The sequence below is a fragment of the Vespula vulgaris genome, chromosome 11, assembly GCF_905475345.1.
Source record: "Vespula vulgaris chromosome 11, iyVesVulg1.1, whole genome shotgun sequence".
Taxonomy (NCBI): domain Eukaryota; kingdom Metazoa; phylum Arthropoda; class Insecta; order Hymenoptera; family Vespidae; genus Vespula; species Vespula vulgaris.
Genome location: NC_066596.1, coordinates 1,712,501 through 1,734,420, shown reverse-complemented (window position 1 = coordinate 1,734,420; position 21,920 = coordinate 1,712,501). Strand labels below are relative to the sequence as shown.

Sequence of the window (21,920 nt, the reverse complement as noted above, 5' to 3'; positions counted from 1 at the left end):
TTAAAAAATTATTAGTCTTGCAAATATTTTCATTTAAATATTGTCAAGAAACTATGACAAGCCGATTAAAATATAGTAAGAGTTATGATTTTTTTACTTTAGAATTGCGTAGAACAAATGCAAGTATGTGTAGAGTAAACGTTCGCTTATTAATTATTTAATAATTTATGTAATTTTATAAATCAGTCGCAATCTGAATAGTTCTTTCGCAAAATAAAATAAATTCAGTTCATAAGAATTTTTTTATAAAAATTGTTTATAACAAATTGTTAATTAATTATTAACAATATGTTTAAAAAATAAAAAAGATTCTATCCTTTGAAATGATATTCAATTCAATTCTCTCGGACTTTTAATTCCAAAGATATTCATAGATAAATGAAAGAAATGATTATTATAGAGAATAATCGTTTTTTGAAAAGAAAAGTTATTTGTTTATTAATTATTGATTAATTTATGTAAATTTATAGATCAGAATCGTAATCTGAATTTTTGTTTTTGGCAAAATACAATGAATCAAGTTCGTAAGATTTTGTTTATAAAAATTGTTTATAACAAATTATGAATTTATTATTAACAATACGTTGAAAAAATAAATCAAATTCTGCCCTTTAAAATGGTGTTTGATTCAAATCGCTACGACTATTAGTTCCTGAGATATTCCTATGTAAATGGGAAGTGTTTACGATGACCCACTGATTTATATAATTTCATTCATAATTACTCAGTGACACACTAACCTATATAAATTCCAAGAATTTACGCGGTCCAGCTGGAGAGGCTACTACTACTATACTATTACTACGAACAGCTGTACTATAGAATTATGAATGAAAATCTTTCAGAGGCGATATCTCCGAAACGAAAAATCGTAGAGAATTGAAACAAATACCGTTTTCAAGCTTAATTTATTCTTTATTTATTTAACTATTGCAATAATATTGTTATAATAAAATTGTTTTTGTTAATAATTATTAAATTCGATTTTTTTCTGTTTTTTTTTTTTTTCGTAATAAAGACAGTTACGATGAAATCATTAAAATTTTTTTTTATAATTATGTAAATTTTATTTTGTTTATTTAATAGTCGTCAATTTATAAAATTGAATTTGCTTTCGTAATAAAAATATAATTGTGAAATATCTCTTAAACTAATAATTTTTCGATACACACGGTTTAATGCTTTTCTATAGAGAATATTGAGCTGCATCGATCAATGCAATTGAAAATATACGATTCTATTAAAAAAATCATATAATATAAAAAAAGTATTACTATTATATTATGATTTTCTTCGTCATATATAACTTTCGCAAACAAAATTTTGTCATATCATCAAAAAGAACGGATATATTCAAGATGATCAAAGTTATTGTATTTCTTATCTTATTAATTATTTAATCGTTTACTTTTAAATTATATTTAATTATGATAATAAACATAATATATATGTATACCCTTTTTTTAATGATTAATTTATCAATTAGTATAAAATATATTACTTAAATTAATAAAGCATATACAGTACTAATATTAATAATAATATTAGTCCCGATATTAATATATTCTAATTCATTCACGTATTAAACATAACTTATAAATAATATTCTACATAGAATTAAACAATTTAAAAAATTGTCATTTTAAATATCTCGTACTCTCCTCTCCCCCCACCCTCTCCACGGATCCCACTCCCTGTATATAAATTTAAAAACCCTTCGATATTAAAATTACTTTGCGTATAATTAAACGATTTTCTTCAATAATAAAACAAATAAAATTCATTCCCAAAAAAGGAAAGATAAATTTCATTCCTTTTCAACGATGACAGCCCATGAAAATGTTAACTCACCATTCTCAAGGTTTAATTCGGCAGCAGATGCGTAAGACGGTGCTCTTCCAAATTCCACGCCATTGCTTGGTGGTAGCAAAAGCTGATGAGATGCTCTTGAATGATGTCTCGATGTTGACATACGATGTAAATGTATACTGTTTAAAATCGTATTACTCGATGCTCGACTGAGTGCTTCTCTTTGCCTCACTGCCTCCTTGTAAATCTTGAAATACATCACGATCATCACGAAACCAGGGATCCAGAAGGAGATCGAGGAACTTATTAAAGCGTACGGCCGATTCACCATGAACTTGCATACCTGACGATCACAGTCACTTTTCGATTTCGTTTCATCATGGTTTTCTTTGTTCTTTTTTCTTTCTTTCTTTCTTTTTTCTTTTTATTTATTTTGTTTTTGTTTTTTTTGTATTTTTTTGATTGATCGAACGTGACTCTTAAACATGACCGATATCCGATATTCGAAATCATATATGTTTGAAATCAAGTTTCTTTTTTTTAATATTGGAGATTCTCATCGAAATTTTATGCAATAATTTTTTTTTTTTGATATTATATAATATGATAAGCTTTATATTGTATTTGAAAATACTTTATGTTCGATTAGAACATAAACATAGAAGACGATGTTTTCGATAGATAATTTTAAAAAATTTAATAATTAATTTAAAAAGCTATCAATAATATCATTTCATTTAATACGATTTAATATACTTGAATACTTGATATATTTTAGAAAAAAAAAAAAAAGAAAAAGCAATATTTATTTTCACCAACATACTCAACATGCTTCAATGTATAATAATTAAAAAAAAATATATATATTATAAAATTCTAATATAACAATCAACGAATCTGATATATTAATTTAAAAAATATTAACTTTCAATAACAATCAATGAGAATCATGTCGAGTTCGAAAAATTCCAACGACTTCGGAGATCGATCTTTTTCAAAAGTCTTTTCATAAACCAACCTAATCGAGAAAACGAGAAGATCGACTACTGGATCACATTTTCTCCGGATAAGTCTTATCGTTTGAAAAGATCGCCGGAGATAGAGATAGAAAAAGAGAGAGATAGAAAGACAGAGAGAGAGATATATAGAGTAAAAGAGACAGAGAGAGAGAGAGAGAGAGAGAGAGAGAGAGAGAAAGAGAGAGAGAGAGAGAATTCTCATTCTGAAGAAAGAAAAGAACGAGAAGAATGAAGGAGAGACGTTAATGATCACCGTTGAAAAGTGAGGCCAAGGAAGGAGACGTATTTAAAGGGAAAGTCCAAATTACATAGGGAACGTCTCTTCGCTATATACATACTTCGAAATTCTCACTTAAGTCAAGGCTACAACAACGTTTCAAGAGTTGGACTAATGAAATCGCTCGTTAAAATGCGAATTATGTAGTACACCATGATGGAAAAGAAAAAAAGAAAAAATTTATCGACGTAGGTAATCACTTTTGAACTTTTTCAAAAGAATAAGAAAATCCTTACGAGTTTTTATTCCTTTTTTTTTTTTGTTCTTTTCTACGAAATAGAATGAAATGTAGTATGTAATTGAGGGGAGAGAAAAAGAGAGAGATGTTAATTGAATTTTATAAATCACAAATATTATTGAAAAGAAAAATACGAAGGATCTTTTTCACGGAGTTCATGTATTTTCTTTCTCTTTTTCTTCTTTTTTTTTTGCATAGAATGATTTTGATAAAAAAATAGAAAGAAACTATTGAATTTTATAAATGACAATAATAAATATTATACTAAAGAAAAGACTAAAATAAATATTGGAAATATTGTCGATGAAATTCTCTACATTTATTTCTGTTTTTTTGTTATATACATATATTCCATGATATTTACGAAAGAAAGAATACTGTTTCTATTTTCTTTTTTTATAAATCATAATCAAAAATATTATCATAAGATAGAACAGATATTTACTACTTATCTCACATTTTATACATAATATATTATTGATAGAAAATAAGATATGAGAATGAAATGTAAGGCATAAGGAAATAAGAGAAAGAAAGATGAATTATTGAATTCTTTATAACATAGTCAAAGATATTAGGATAAGAAGGATAAAGATATTACCTACAAAGGGCTTAAATTTTGTTCTTATTATAATATTGATAAGAAAAAGACATAGAAAATACTGAATTGATGAATTGAGATTATTAAAAGCAGGAGATATGGAAAACTTTTTTTTTTCCTTCATGATGTACATCTTGTTCGTGATAACGACATTGGCGAAAAAAAAATAAACAAAGAGAGAGAGAGAGAGAGAGAGAGACAGAGAGAATTTGATAATCAAAAATACTATATAAAAAAAAAAAATATGGAATAAAATAGAACAGATATTTTTATCCTTTTCTTATCCATCTTCTCCAAATAAAAATGCAAATCGCCTGTGTAAATGAAATCTATCGTACCGTAAAAATATAATAATGTAGAACTCGATGATAAATTTAGCAAGACTTGAAAGAATCGAAAAGAGATAAAGGAGTGATGGAGATAGTCAGTGTCGGATTTATGCACTAGCATAAAGGTCTCTTCGAATCCGATAAGACAGGGCCTATCAAACACAATGATATCCATTCATATTATACATAAGAAATTTTTAATTGAATACTATCTAATATATAATATTATATTTAATATAAAATATATATTACTTTTCTTTTGTATTTGTTTTTTATACAATCGAATTTGAAAAGCGTATCCGTCATTTCGTCATTTTGCATGTGAAGAATCAGTCGAACAAGAGAAAAAAAATTGAGTATAGAAAATACAATATTATTATATATAAAAAAAATAGAATATAATAAAAAAAATATATATATTGTGAATAGTTGATTTATTTTAACGTAGCCATCTTGAAACAGATTTGTAAAGTATTGGGCTCCTCGAAATCTAAATCCGACAGTGGGTGTAGCCGCGAAGCTTAGTTGGAGCTTTCTCAAGATAGAAAAGGTTTTATCTGTGTTCATCTCTATGTCTTTCTCTCTTTCTCTCTCTTTTTCTGTCTTTTTCTGTCGATCCCTCTCGATCTCTTTCTCCTTCTCGAACCTTAATTTCCTCTGCAAACGTCTTAACGTTTTGCGAGATGATCGAAAGTCGGAAGTGAACTCTCGTAAAATGGCAAACAAAAAATGGCCGACCTTCGATGATCATAAAGTTGAGTCTAGTATACGTCATCCCATCGTCTTCTATCTCAACTCATAAATTCGACAGAATGGATCGTGAGAAAATTTAAAAAAGAAAAGAAGAAAAATGAGAGAAGCAAATTTTTTCAAGTTGTGACGATCTATCGAAGAAAAAAAGGAAATAGATAAATAAATAAATAAAAGTACAAATAAAAGAAATGAAACATTACTTTTCTCGTCGAATCAAAGAAACTAATCGATCTTACCGTTTATTTCTCTCTGTTTCAAACGAGTCGTCGATAGAAATATTAATGAAAAAGAGAAAAAAAAAAGAAAAAGGAAATGAAAAAGAAAGAAAAAAGAAAGATAGAAAGAAAAAAGAATTTGCCCTAACCTGAGGATTCTCTTGAAGAAATTGAAGATGTTCATCGGTAGTATACCATCCCATAAATATAGGTATGAAGCTGATAAGAGCAGGTAAGGTCCATGCACTAGCTAACATACACGTGACAGTGATTCTTCTCATAATAGCAGGATACTCGAGCGGTCTAACTATAGCATAATATCTATCGACACTGATACAACAAAGATGTAGTATCGATGCTGTTGAAAAGTAAACGTCCATTGAGTTCCAAACGTCGCACATTGTCCTACCAAAAATCCAATGTCCAGATAGTTCGACCGACGCATTGAAACTCATAGCACACACAGCCACTAAGAAATCAGCTGCTGCAAGGCTGACAACATATCGATTGGTCGGTACACGTAATTTTCTATGCCTTCGAACGCTAGCGACAACAACGGCATTGCCAATAAGTGCTGTCAGAATGATTCCAATGATAACGATACCCTTCAAGGTCATCAGAAATATATTTCTGTCGTCGTTCTCTTCCACCTCCGTTTCTTTTTCCTTCGAACCGGTGACATCCTCGAAAAGGACATTTCTGATCGTCGAATCGATGACCTCGAAAAAATCTGACCTTGAAATCGCTTTCGTATTATTTTCAATGGATCCCTCGACGTCCTCTTCGTCCGGTGATTCACTGACTTCCATTCCTCCAATATTCACCTTTTGACGTCATATTTTCAATCGTTCGTACTTTTCCATCTATTGACAACTTTGGACTCTTATATACGTACATATTTCTCAACGTTCAAACAGTGATCGATATCTTTTCGATCGTTACATTATCTTTCAACGGAAACGATGATGCACACCTTTCAAATTTCACATTAAAACTACTAATAATCATTTATATCGGACGGTTCTGTATAATTATTATCAATAATTTGAAAAGAAGAAGAAGAAGAAGAAGAAGAAAAATAAAAAACAAAAAAGAAGAAACGAAAGTAACAACAACAAATTACTTTTCAACGAGATAGTTTAAAGAGATCGTTTTCAATATGTTCCACCAAAAAGCACAAAAGTATGATCGTTAAACGTTATATATATTTTCGAAAGGCACGTTCGAAAACGATCGCTGAAAAGCGTGTGACATTAGATGCGAGAAAGCTGGTAGATATAACAAGGATCGTTAGATAGGAGGTATGCATGTGTTTCGATAGTGTTACGACAAAAAGATGAGAGAAAGTGAGAGAGGTTGATGAGTATCGAGGGTGTGATATCGATGAAAAAGGTATATATAATGTGTGTGTGTATATATGTATATATATATAAAACAGTAGACAAAGAAAGAGACAGAGATAGATAATGAGAATGAAAGAGAGAGAGGAGGAGAAGAGAAGAAGAGAGAGAGAGAGAGAGAGAGAGAGAGAGACAGATAGATAGAAATAGCAAAAAAGAAGAAAATAGAGATAGGAGATGCTGAGAGAGAAACAGATAGATAGAGATAGACAGAGATAGCAAAAAGAAGAGAGAGAGAGAGAGCGATGTGTATATATATATATATATATATATATATATATATATATATATATATATAAAGAAGATAGAAAAGAAGAAAAGAGAGAGAAACAGACGGACAGACAGATAAAAGAAAGAAATAGAGATAGAGATAGAGATAGAAATAGAGATAGAGATATAGTGATAGTGATAAAGATAGAGGAAGAGAGGATGAAGATGAGAAAATTGAGTAAAGTGTGTGTAGGATGAAAGTGGGTGGTTGGGTGAGAGTGGGAGATGGGAAGCGTTAAGGTCGGGTTTGGAGAAGGGGATGGAAGCTTTCGAAAGCAATTTCGTCGTGAAGGCGACGCCGCAGGACGATGTGTTTTATAAATTCGAATAACGCGACTGTAAATATTTTCCCGGCGATTTCCTACGGTGTTCTGAAAAATTGTTCAACCGTAAAACCTGCTAAACTGGAGGAGTTTCACCATTCCTTATATTTTTTTCCGAGTTAAATAAGTTGGCATTAGAAATTTGCCGATTTGTCAGTTTAAATGATTAAAAAAAAGAAACAAAAAATGCGATAAATTTTTCGGGGGTTATTATTTTTACTTAAGTGATTTTTATTTTCTTTTTCTTTTTTTCCTTTTTGAAAGAAGAAATTTCTTAATAAATTGCATACAAAGATTTATTAATGTTTAAGAAAATAAATCGTAATAGGAGTTTAAAAATTAATTGTTTTTCTTTTTTTATGTATATCATTTTCGAAATCATTGTATTAAATTTGTAAAAAAATATACATAGGAATATGTGTGTATTATTGCCGAGAATTCAAAGAAAAAAATAATGGAGAATCATATTTGATTATTTTTTAGATTATTTGTAACAATAGAATTAGGTAATAAGGCAATTAAATTAATTTTTAGTATATTATATCTAAATAAAAAGCGATTTAATATATTTTGCTGAAAATTTGATATTATATTGATCATATATATATATATATATATATATATATATATATATATATTATAATATAATATAATATATTTGTAATATATCTGATATTTATATTAGTATTATAATATTATAGATAGATATAAAGTATTGAAAATCTCAACATTAATCCATCCGATATTACATGAATACATATATGGATATATATATATATATAATGTATAAACTGTCTTCATTAAGAAATAAATTTTATCTATAGAATATTTATTATCACGAAATCATCGTTTATCTGAACGTGTTTCGAAGTAATCGATAAGATTGATAAACCTATATTTTCTCTCATTGTTTCGATCAATGATTATTAAAAAAAAAATGTTACACTTCTTGTCTTATCCTTTTATGGCTTCCTTAGTAGCAGTAATATTTGTAATAAAACAATATATGGATTTGATATTGACAAGAAAAATATAGCAGAAAAAGAAAGACAAATTTTTTTGCTTGTACGTACATGCACTATCAATAATCTCAGTACTCGTATTTGATTGTAGATTATTCTTATCGATTTTTTAAGAGAGTTAACACATTATTAATGCGATAAAATCTAGATATTATTTTATATGATACATAAAAAAATTTTTAATTTTAAGTTTTCAATGCTGAATGCATTAAATAATGTAGACAGTCCAAAAAAAAAAAGAAATATATATGTTTATTTATTTTTGTTATTATGAATATTATAGAAAATATAAATCAAACATTCGTCTGTATCAAAAGTTATGTTTATAAAAATTTGTTTTGTAAAAAATATATATATATATAAAGTTCGTTTCTATAAGGGACAAATTGTTGGAAATTATTGGAAATTGTTTAAAAGCATTGTTCTCACATTACCTGTAGTCTATAATTATCTATTATTATACTCGACACCAGATACATGTTTCTTTATATACTCGTAAGAATGTATCGCACTTAATATAAACTGTCTATTAAAACTATAATATTTAACGATTAGATTCTGTCGTTTTTCTTGATTAATTTTTCTAAACAAATTAATCGTTTGTTTCTCGTGTTTATTTTTACACATAATATTCGCACGCATATTATCTTATATTTTTTCTGATAAATTATAAAGAAAAATGTCAAGGTTTTTGCAAAAAGGAAGAAGACCTTGCAAAATATAAGATAAAAAAAAAAAGAAAAAAAGTGGGAGGAAAAGAAGGAAGGAAAGAAAAAAAAAAAAGAATAAAAATGATCGAATAGACGACGAATGGGCGCCATTTACGTCGATTCGTAATGATCGAGTTACACTTTCGTCGAGAAGTGAGATTATTATTAATAAATCCTGTGGACGTTCGCCAACTTTTCGAGACTTTCAATGTCGGAGCCAGAACGAAAGACGTTAAGTCGTATAGTAACTTTTGACTAATCGCAAATCGTTTGTCGCCGACAAACTCAGGCAAGATGGAGAATACGTATAGATAGATAGACAGAGAATAAGGGTGAGTGAGAGAGTAAGAATGAGAGTGAGAGTGAGAGTGAGAGAGAAAGAGATGGAGGGTGGACGTGATTAATGACTTCGACCAGTGCAATCGAGTTACTCGACTTGATTCGATACAATCGATAAGTTAAGTGCTATCATAGGGCCCTCCACAAGTTACCCTTCCAAGTAACGAGGCCTCCTGTTTGCTCCTACAAACTTGCCCTTGATATTAACGATCCGTGTTAAAGTGAAACTTTCATGAGTTTTCTTAATATCTCTCTCTGTCTCTCTCTCTCTCTCTATTTCTGTTTCTTTATGTGTATGTATGCGTATGTATACTTATATATATATGTGTATAAGATTAAATTATAACTTATAATTAAATAATAAATTATATAAAAATTATTTCTGTAGAAATTGTTTAATCAAAATTATTTGTTTATAATTACAAATTATGGAAAAGAGAAAGATAAAGAAGACAAATGTAATCATTGAATTAAAAAATAATAGATAAAAAAAGATCTGAATGAGATATATAAATGAAAATATTTTTTGCATTATTTATAATTAAATATTAAAATGAGAATGATTAATGAACAAATTACAGATAAAAAGGATGATTAAGATAAACGATATCATTTGATTAAAAATTACACAAAAGAGAAGATGAACAATTTTTGTGATTAAAAAAAAAGAGATTTTTTTGATTAAAAGAGAATTCAATAAATGAAATCATCAGATAGAGAAATAAAAAAAAGGAAAGATGATATTGTATTAAAAATTATGTAAAAAAAGAAGATAATAAAGATAAATATGAAAAAATTAATTATTAATAAATCATATATATATATATATCTTTTTTCTTTTATTTTTTCATTCTTCATTTTATTACTTTTTTTCTAATTCTTAATGCAATGGGCGTTTGCATATCCTGCTTTCTCTCACCGTTTAAACATAGTACAATAGATTAGATCCATCTATCTATTTATTATTTTTCTGTCCTCCTAATTTCACTATTTTTCTTTCTTTCTGTCTAGAATTTTTGTTATTTCTTCACATATTTCATAGAATACATTAATTTCTACCAAATTATTCAAAATGTCTTTTCTCGATCTAAAAAAAAAAAAAAAAGAAAGAAAGAAAGAAAGAAAGAAGAAAAAAGGAAAAAAAAAGAAAAGAAGAGAAAAATATATAAAATTGTAATATTTCTTTCTAATCCATAAACGATTATTTTAACACACATCCACGTTACATATTTAATGAAAATATACTTTGTTATTAAAGTTTCACGCGATAAACCATTTTACATATTTATTTCCAATCGGAAAAAGAAGAAGAAGAAGAAAAAAAGAAAAAACAAAAAAAATGATGATATTTTTATTCTTTAACTTCTAGCCGATAAAACTCCTCTCTTTTTTTCACTTTTATTTATTCCCGTCGAACATTAACCGCTAACCGTTAAACAAATGTTTCCTTTTGCGTTTCACCGCAGCTCGTTAACACGAGCTTTGTATTACAACATAATAGAGTTCGACTTTAATGGTTAATAAACGCATCGTCGAGCGGATCATCGATCGAGGACCGTTTACACTTCTTCTTCTTCTTCATCTTCCTTTTTTTTTTCTTTATTCATTAATCCCACGCTTCTATCGACCTATATAACTAAATATAGGTTTATACTTAATAGGTATTTTTCACATCTGTGTATAAATTTCTAAAAATATGAAAAATATGCAACGTGTAATATATGATACGTTTCTGTAATACGTTTGCGTAATACGTAAAATATATGTGTACTTATGCATTTCATTTTATTTTATTTTTTTTATTTTATTTTATTTTTTTGATAGAATATATACGAAAAATTTATTAACTCGTAAATGAAAGAAGTATTCAAATATATTTAGATTTATTTAATTTTTGATATTTCACAAATTTACACGTAGTGTGTAATATATTTAAAAATATTCTGTATAATAGATATATATATTTTTTTATAAATTTTAATATATATGATTGATTAATAAGGTATATGGTTAATAAGTTACATAAAAATTGTTAATATTTTAAACATAAATAATAAAATAACGATAATAACTAAATTAGCAAAAATAGTATATAGTATTGAATTGATTAATAATTTTTTCTTCATAAGAATTCCAAATAAGAAGTAATAAATGCATTATTGATCAATTGAATATATAAAATAAGACGTCTAATAAATGATCGATTTTTTTACACTCCATCAATAATTAATATATCTATATTAAGTGAATAATTTAAACATAAATTTTTTGTTAACAAAATACTTTATATATGTACATATATATATAAATCTAAAAAATAAATTTATTAATATTAATTATTAATTATTTTTCTGCATATATATATATATAAGTATAAATAGATATATAAAAACAAGAAATAGTAGAGTATAAAAAAATTAATCACGCTTTTAAAAATCCTTTTTATACGTTTCAGAAGGTCACTGATGTATTTAAACATAGAAATTTTAATATTACAATGAATATTAAAATAATGGCTTTTAAATGAAAGATTATATAAAAATATATATATATATATAATAAATGTACGTATATGTATATAAAATCTATATAATCTATATAATCTGTTTAATATTATCACCAGCAAAGAGTGAGAAAGAGTTTGTTTTTAATTCACGTTCGCGTAACGTACACGTTTCCCTTAGTTCAACAGTGGAACGATCTGTTCGATAAAAGGTCGTATCGCGAATCGAGAGAAGCGACAGTGTAAAGCGTTAGAACCAATAGAAGACACACGGTGTCGAGCACGTCGCGTGACTTTCAAACGTCTCACGGAATAAAAGCTTAGATAAACCTTAGTCTACTTTCTATCCCCTTCTCGTGTCGAGATAATATTCAAATTTTTGACAGATCTGACAAGAATCATAAATTACTAAAAGAGAAAAAAAAAAAAAAGAAATTGGAAACGGAAAAAAAGGAAAGAAAAAAAAACAGATTTCAACACTAAACTTTACCTTTTTTTTTCACAAACTTATTTAAATATTTGAAATACTACATAATGTAATGAATTAATTTTATCTGCGATCGATGATTCTATCGGTGACGTATATTTTTGAATAAATAAATAGTATAGTAAATAGTAGTATGTATACATAAAGGAAATAATCGTAACAGTAAATAATGGTAAATGTAATAAATAGAAAAACAAATACTAGTAGCAAATAAATAGCTAAGAATGAACAAAAATAAATAACCAATATATCTGAATTATTAATATTACAAATAGAAATACAAATATTTCGTATTCATATACTTTTTTAAATGTATTTAGTTACTTATTGACATAAACAAATAACTAAGATATATTATTAATAAATAAAATTTATATATATATAATTTAATTAAATAAATAAACGAATAAGATATATATATATATATATTACTTATTTATTTAATTGAAAACTTGATATTAGATTCTTAGAAACAATGATGTAAATTCTTCTATTTTAATTTGACTAAAATCAATTTTATACGAATCTACGACATCATAAAGAATTATTATTTTCTTTTCCTACAAAATGTCGATCTTAACAACGCTCGCCTCGACCTCGACGACGGAATAGTTTCACCTTTGCAACGATGGAATAATACGACGATGGTAGCGGTATATGCACGATATACGTTTATCAAGTTCAAGAGGGCGGGATTTACATAGTGTAATATTCATATTAGAGTGATTCTAATGAACGAAACAATACATCAAAATATATAATCTGATATAAATCAATCGTGATTACACGAATTATGATAATAAAAAGAAAAGAAAAAGAGAAGGAAAACACAAATGTTTAGAATTTTCAAATTTGACTACATTTTTTATTTTTTATTTGCATAAATAGAAAAGATTTTCAAATTTTTTACTAGAATTGTTCTGTTCTTTTTTTTTTTTTTCTTTTTTCTTTCTTTTTTTAGATACATGTGATTCTAAAGTTATTGATTATTAAACATAAGATACGTATAAAGTTTTATAATAAAAAATTATGCTCATGATGTTTACTTCTTTTTTAAGTTTTCTTTTCTTCTTTTTAAAATATTCATTCTTCACAGCTAGTATATTAGATATTCTCCATACTTTCTTTTTTTTTTTTAATGCATGTGATCTTGAAATATAGTATTGATGTTTCTATAAAATTGTATGAAAAATATTCTTATAATAATTTTCATTTTCATATTTATGAAACATTCTAGTATACTGTATGTATATTTTTTGTCGAATCAAAAATAATTGGAGAATTGCAACTTGTTAACGCAATAATTGCAAAATTAATCTCATACGATTTCATAAAAATAATCATGACAATTATGCTTTCTATTAAATACACATGATAATTAGTATATTACATTTTTTTTATTTTTTAAATGCATGCGATTGTGAAAAAAAAAATTAGGACGTATTAATGTTTTTATAATGTCAAATGTTTTTATTAAATTTTATTCAACATGTAATATTTTTATCAAATAAAAAGAAAAAAAAAAAAGAAAAAAGGGGGAGAAAAGAAAACGTCAAAACAATTTCTAATAGGCATGATATTCTTCTTTTCTAAATTTTTAAAGAATAAAATAACAAATCGTGAATCAAACTGTTAACTTACAGTAGAACGACTCAAGAAGAGATTCTTCGAAATAGTTAGAGACATCGTGAACGTCCGATATCGATCGTCGTTAATCTTTTAAATCCAAGGTAGCTATTACCTTGTCGTTTTTTGGAAGAAAAGTAGACAGCGTGGGATTATCCTGTCGTTCACTCTTATATTTATATACGAACTAACTTAACGAGCTTTTCTACAATTTATTACACTTATAATGATATATGTAGTACCGAAGGAAAACTTGGCATCGTACGTACTCGAAAATCCGTACAAAACTTCTTGGCGAGCTATCCTACGTTTATTTTTAAAGATGACAATATTTTTTACGTGTTGTTTTACTACGTGATATTTTCAAAAAAAAAAAACGAAAAAAAGTGAAACTACGCATATCAAAAAGTATTTAAAATATTTTTATTGTTTTTAGTCAATTAATACGTAGAAGTAAGTAAATAAATTATACATACATACATACATATATATATATATATATATATATATATAAATTTATGTGATTAACTTGATATATAATATATAAATATATGATATATATATATATATATATATATATATATGTATAATTTCTTTAATAATTGATTAGATTATATAATTAAAAAATAAATGTTTTATAGAGTAGGTATCAAATTTTCTTTTTTGTTTAATTAGTATATCAAAGTCATTAAATAAATTATAATATATTATATAAAGATATACATATAATTTATTTAATAATTCCAGTATACTCTTTCTCTCTTTCTAATAAAAAAGAATATTAATGTTCATTCTATTATGTAAACATTTATTTTTAATACTAATCAATGACTTCCTTCATATTTAGTATTTTATCTCTTTTCAAATCATCGTAAGTACTTTCCAGCCTAATTTGATTCGCAAATGCAATCAAAAGGTGTCTCGATTTGAATTTTGTGATTTATTCAAGTAGTTGGATGAAATAAAAAAAAAAAGAAAATTTCATTTACAAGAACGAAGAGCGAAGATAAATTCTCGCGGTATCTTAAATCACGTAAATTGAGTCCTGCTCCCTACCAATTAATTTCGATGGATCCAGAAAGTGGGAATAAAAAATAATTAGGATAAATAAAAAAATAACTGATCTGATTAATCCGATTCATGATAAATGTATCGAAAGAAGAAAACAGAAAAAAAACAAAAAATAAAAATTAAGAGATTTCCACGATTTTCTTTCAATTCGTTTCATTCAAATAATTTTTCACGTATACATACGTATGTGATATATATATATATATATATATATATATATATTCACATACATATATATATATATATTTTCTGTTTATATACAATTGTATGTGTACATATTGTACATCATACGTACTTAATTTAACTCACGGATGTTTATGACGAACGCACGTGCGCTTCCATTTACTTTAAATTTATCACGTACCAGTTAATTATTTAACACTATAAACATTATATTTGGACACTTGAACTTTCAAGAATTATTTATAACACTACTCTCGTTGAAAAGCTGTTTTGAAGAATTACTTTGAATAATCATGTTTAAATAAAAAATTTCGAAATCTATAAATATAACAAAAATGTATAAATAACAAACACATACATATATATACACACACACATATATATATATACCTGTACATATACATATACATTTGTTTATATACACCTGTTTAGATGTTTATATCTTCGATTATTTTAATAATTTTATACACATATTCACACATATCTATGTATATATATATATCTATATATATATATATATATATATATATATATATATGTATACATATATATATACCTTCTGAACTTCTTTCAAAGTATTGTAATTCCCGGATAAATAAAAAAATGATTCGTTGATCGAATTGAATGATTGATTCACATTGGAGATTCGAAAGATGGAAAAAAAGAAAAAGAAAATTATTACAAACTCTGCCGTTAATTAACCGAAAGTAGTAATTTTTATAATTCTTCTTCTTTTCTTTCTTCTTCAACAAAGAAAACGAAACGAAACTCGTATCGTCGCGTGACAGATTGTATGCTACGTTTACGGACGACGCCGGTAGACTGAGCGTCGCGACGTGTTACGGCGCCACGTTACCCTCTCTCTCTCTCTCTGTCTTTCTCTCTCTTTCTTACACACACACACACACACACACACTCTTTCTATCTCTCTTCGTCTCTCTTTCTTACAGACACACACACACACACACTCTATCTCTCTTCGTCTCTCTCTCTCTTTCTTTTTCTCTCTCTTTCTTTCTCACACAAAATGTTTCCTTTTCCGTTTTTTCCACTTCTTTTCTTATTCCTTTCTTTCATTTTTTTCTTTTCTTCCTTTCGTGCCATTATTTCTTTTGTTTCCGTCCACTTATTTCCTTCTTGATTTGTTTATTTTTATTATTCAATTAAGTAGAATCGATGAATTACCATAAATGAGAAAATAAAAGAACGATTATCTCACGTCGAATCTGACTAGACATTTTGTAAATGTATGAATTTGATTTTTCTAAACGAAAATTCCTGTAAATTCGAATCATGGATAGAAATTAATTCTAAGTTTTTGAAAAGGATAGGAGAAAAGTAAATAATTAAATAAACGAATGTAAGATAGTATATATTGTTATATATCGAGTAGAATTTGATATTTCGAGAGTATAAAATTAAGTTTTTTAAACTGCACTTTTTGTTTAAAAAAAGAATAAAAAACGAATCGTACGAAATAGAAGAGACGACAGAATTTAGCTGCAACTCCCTGAAAAAAAAAGTAAATAAATAGATAAATAAACGAAACGGCAGAGTTTAGTTTCAAGTCCTTGGCAAAATGAATAAATAAATAAAAAATAAATAGATAGATAATACAATTTATTTTCTATCGAGTTTGATTTGATATTTTGAGAATACACGATTAATTTAATTAATTAGATTAATTTCTTTTTATTGAAGAAACAAGAAATTGGAACGGATACAAAAAATAAGAAAAAATCGTATAAAATTGAAGAGACGTCAGAGTTTAGCTGCAAGAAGTTTCTGAAAAAAAAAGAAAAAAAAGAAAAAAGAAGAAAAAAAGGAACGAAAGAAGTAAGAAAATAAAGTCTACTCGAAAATAAAGTTTAGTTGCAATTTATAAGAAACAAAAAAGAAAGAAGATTGATGATATGACTTATCGACATTTTATTTTTGTATCTAATATATGGACATAAAAAAAATTGTTTTATTATTTATATATATATATATATATATATATATATATATATATATATATAAAGACGAAATTAAATAGAAAAAAGAAAAGGTAAAAAGAAAATCGTATTTGATATATTCAAGGATAAAATGAAGCTGAACATTTTTCCTAATTAATACGAAAAATTACGAGTTAGGGTATAACAAAGTTATGATTATCTAATCATATAACTCATGTTCGGAAATTTCAACAGGATAAGATATATTTATACCAGGATGAGAGATACGCACTTACTTCTTTCCTGAATAATGATATCATTCCTCATAATGTATAAACCTATGCAACAGTGATATGCAATTGATGAAAAGAGAAAATTTTAATATTATCGTTTTCAAGAACGATTCAAGGTGAAACGAAAAATTTCGTTGAGCGAGAGAATGACGATGAATAATTTTCGTTTCCAATGACTTAGAAATAAAAAAGAGAATGAGAGAGAAGAGAAGAGAGAAAGAGAATAAGAAAGAGAGACAAAGAGAGAGATAAAGACAAAAGAGAAAAATCGTCATTATGGAAAATATTCGAACGATGTGAGATAGATTTGATTATTATATAATACGATGCGCATAACGTGCATGCACAAATACATCGTGAATTCAACGTGCAATATCGCCATCATTATTTCTTTTCAAGGTACGATTCTCATAACTCTTTCTAATCATTTCTTATCTCGATATCTCGAAGCGTAATATTCAATTTACGACGATATAAAAAAAGAAGTGTGATCTTGAAAATTGTACGATCACGTCGTTTCCTAATTTTCACGATATATAAGGTTTTTGTAGAATCCCACAAATCGAGATATAGCTCGATTATTAAATTCACACGCATATTAAATTCATTCGTTATTCGTTAGTTAATTGTTGCTCATTATACACACACACACACACACACACACACAATCTATAACGAAGTATTCTCTAATGAGTACCTTGTCCTTTCTTTCTTTCTTTCTTTCTTTCTTTCTTTCTTTTCTTTTTTTGTTTTTTAATAGTAATTGTACAGAAATGAATTATCTCCCACATGGTATCTACATTATTCGATGAATTCGAGAACAGAAGGAAAAGGGATACTATATTATAATTTGTTATCTGCTTGATAGATATATTTCCGTGGAGTTTCTTCATCATTTGTTAATGATTATTTTAAATAATAATAATTATTATTATTACGATAATAAGACGTAAATGCTTAACTATGATTCTTTATTATTATTCTTTCCTTTTCTTCTTTGTTTTATTCTATCTTGAATTTTTATCTATTGTATTAATATTTATCGAGATGTAAGATAATTATTTATATATAAATATATAATCTTTATTTTCCTCCTTTTTCCATTAAATTTTTATATTACATAAATATATATTAGATATTCATAAAGATATAATTATATATATATATATATGTATATATGTAAAGATTGATATATTTTATTGCAATTTTCTTGATTTTGAATCATTTAGTTATATAATAACATATGTCCTTCATTTCGATTGATTTAGTGAGATACTTCGAGATTTAAAATAGAGCAAAAAGAGAGGGGATAGGACAAGGATTTCGTCAGAAAGGATTTTCGAAGCGCATCGAACGATTAAAGAGAGTAGTAGTCGACTCGACGCGCCGCGTCGGCCGCCATTCGACCGATCGATTCGGTACGGTGCACAATAACGAGCGACCTTCAAGTTCACGAACAACCCATTCGATGTCGCCCGACTCTCAGAACGATTCTACTTTTTATCTCTACAAATTGTTCATTCATGCGTCACTGTAGTGCCCTTTTCCGCGATTGCACGCAACGAAAAAATTTTCTCTTTTTTTCTCACTCTTTTGCTTTTACCATAAATATTTCCTAAGATATGTTATCGCAAATAAATGCGTATAGTATTTTTATCGAATTTTCTTTCCGTTTTTTTTTTTTTCTTTTTTCTCTGATCCTTTTCTACGATTTTTTTCTAAATGATTATATTAAATATATAAAATTGTATATGTATATAACACAATTTTAATGGCGTTGTTATATTTGTTAATTTTGTTTCATATATATCTCATTTGTATAAATAATGTCTATAGTATATGTATGTATTTACTTCCTATATGTTATTAACAATATATGTATATAGGCTGAGACGATAACTTTGATCACCTTGAATATTTCTCTTCTTTTTTGAGATATGGAGAAACTTTACTCACAACAGTCGTTTCGTACGAAGGGAATCGTAATACGACAGTAATCATTCTTTTTTTATAGGAGGAGGAATAAAAGATGAAGTTCAACTGCTTCTTCTTTTTCTTCTTTTTTTTTTGTTTTTTTTTTAGTGGATTCTTACATGTTTTTGATTACATCGGTCGATGCAGCTCGATATTCTGTAGAGAAAAGTATTAAGCTTCGCATGTCAAAAAATTATTACTTTTGCAGATATTTTCATCTAAATATTCATTTAAATATTGTCAAGAAACTGTGACGGGACGATTAAAATAGATGTATAGTAAGGGTAATAGTAAATAAATAGTAAATAAGTAGTAAATATAAGTAAGTGCTCTCTTATTAATTATTTAATAATTTATATAATTTTATATATCTTGCTGGCTTATCAATTATTTAATAATTTATATACCAGTTGCAATTTGAATAGTTCTTCGGTAAAATATAATAAATTTCAGTTCGTAAGAATTTGTTTAAAAAATTGTTTATAATAAATTGATAATTAATTATTAACAATACGTTGAAAAAATAGATCAAATTCTGCCCTTTAAAATGATATTTGATTCAAGTCTTTACGATTCTTAGTTCCGAAAATATTCCCATATAAAAGAAGACATGATTATTAATAACGTAAAAAAAAAAATTGTTACTTTAGTAAAAAAGTAATTTGTTTACCAATTATTTATTAACTTAAATAATTTCATAAATCAGAGTAACAATCTGAAGTTTCTTTTTTTTTTTGGCAATATATGATAAATTTAATTCTTAAGAATTTTTTTATAAAAATTGTTTATAACAAATTGTTAATTAATTATTAACAATAAGCTAGAAAAATATAGAAAATTTTACCCTTTAAAATGATATTCGATTCAATTCTCTACGACTTTCGATTCCAGAAATATTCCTATAAAATGTAAGACATTTACGTTGACCCACTGACCTACATAATTTCATTCAATTTAGTTTGGTGACACACTGACCTATATAAATTCTAAGAATTTACGCAACCTTACTATTACTACTACTACTATTACTACGAACAGCTGTAGTATACAAATTATGAATGGAAATCTTTCGAAGACGATATCTCCGGAACGAAAAATCGTAGAAACTTGAAACAAATACCGTTTTCAAGCATAATTTATGCTTTATTTATTTAACTATTGCAATAATATCGGTATAATAAAATCGATTTTGTTAATAATTTTTTAAATTGAATTTGTTCTTTTCTTAATAAGGACATAGCTATAATGAACTTATTTATATTTTTATTGTAATTATATATTTTTTGTATTGTAAATTTTCCCTTTTTTATTTAATATATGGGATATAAGATCTATTAATAGTTGCCAATGTAAAATATCGAAGGATCAAAAACTCGAGAGACTTTCCTTTCGTAATATAAACTTAACTGTGAAATATCTTCTAAACTAATAATTTTTAAACAAACATGGTTTAACAATTTTTTTATACGGAATAAGAAACTTCATCGATCAATGAATTCAAGTAGATATAATTCTGTTTAAAAAAAAAAACTTAGTTGACTAACACTTAGTCAACCTACAAAAAAATTATTACTGCTGTATTATAGCTTCCCTCGTATCATACGACTTTTGTAAACAAAGTTTCTCCGTATCTCTAAATAGAACGGAGATACTCAAGCTGATCAAAGTTATTGCCCTAACTTCTATATGTGTGTGTATATATATATATATATATAGAAAGAGAGATATGTATAATATATAGTATACTGACTCATAAAAAATTTTTTACGACAAGAACAAATAAAAATCGAGAACATAGAAATAAAAAAAAGGATAGAAACATACGCATAAAAATAATAAAATACCTTACATATTAATCGCAATAATATTCTTAATGATTGACTGAAGGATACTGTGTTTCAAATGATTATAAATTCAAAAACGAATGAACAAAAATCAAGAAATAAATAAAAGAACAAGAAAAAAATTGATTTATGAATTCATCGGTTATTAGATTCATTTGGTTGAGAAAATTGATCGTATTATTGCGATTACACAGCTTGTTAAACTTCAATGCACCGTAATTCAATGAAATGTCGATGAAAAGGTACACTGTAGATGCTTGTTGGATTGGTATTGATATCCTCTACAATATTTATTCGACTTAAAATATCGATTTCGTTGAAACAAAAAAATTATTCTGACTTCCGTATCTTGACAACATTGTTCGCTACGAAATAACTGCAATAAATATTTTCCATCTGGAAATACCGTAATTTTAATTTGAAACATTCGTTTAGAAAATCGATAAAATCGACGACATTTGATCGTATCATTTAAAAATATGACTTGCTTCATACACTGACCAATACAAAATATTTTTCACAACAATAAAGACGAATAAATCTGTAGAAATTGAAGAAAAGGACAAAAGGACAAATAAAGACTCAAGAAAATTTAAACAAAGAGAATTACAGAGAATTACAGGACAAAGAAAATTTAGATTATTATCATGCGTTCAAATTCGTTTATAAAAGTAAATAAGATCATCGTGAGATAGTG

At 26.5% G+C, this 21,920-nt stretch overlaps 1 protein-coding gene and 1 long non-coding RNA gene across 13 annotated transcripts in view; one reads left to right on the top strand and one right to left on the bottom strand.

Annotated features, from left to right (window-relative positions):
- LOC127067615 (octopamine receptor beta-3R-like) overlaps positions 1–21,920 on the bottom strand; it is a 128,968-nt gene that overhangs the window by 28,385 nt on the left and 78,663 nt on the right. Inside the window, exons 1-3 of one of the 12 annotated variants that reach the window (XR_007782675.1) lie at positions 15,732–16,294; positions 5,391–6,214; positions 1,852–2,152 (exon numbers count right to left, since the gene is read on the bottom strand). The exons of 4 other annotated variants lie outside the window; for them this stretch is intronic. Coding sequence is in view for 7 of the 8 variants with exons in the window: in XM_051002765.1 (XP_050858722.1) it covers positions 1,852–2,152; positions 5,391–6,050 (961 nt within the window). In the remaining variant the exon portion in view is untranslated. Of the gene's footprint in view, positions 1–1,851; positions 2,153–5,390; positions 6,745–15,731; positions 16,295–21,920 lie in introns of those variants that run through there. 7 more of the 12 variants (XM_051002765.1, XM_051002764.1, XM_051002769.1 and 4 more) reach the window with 7 other exon arrangements.
- The window catches only part of LOC127067626 (uncharacterized), a 101,256-nt gene that overhangs the window by 38,083 nt on the left and 41,253 nt on the right, over positions 1–21,920 (top strand). The window lies entirely within an intron of this gene.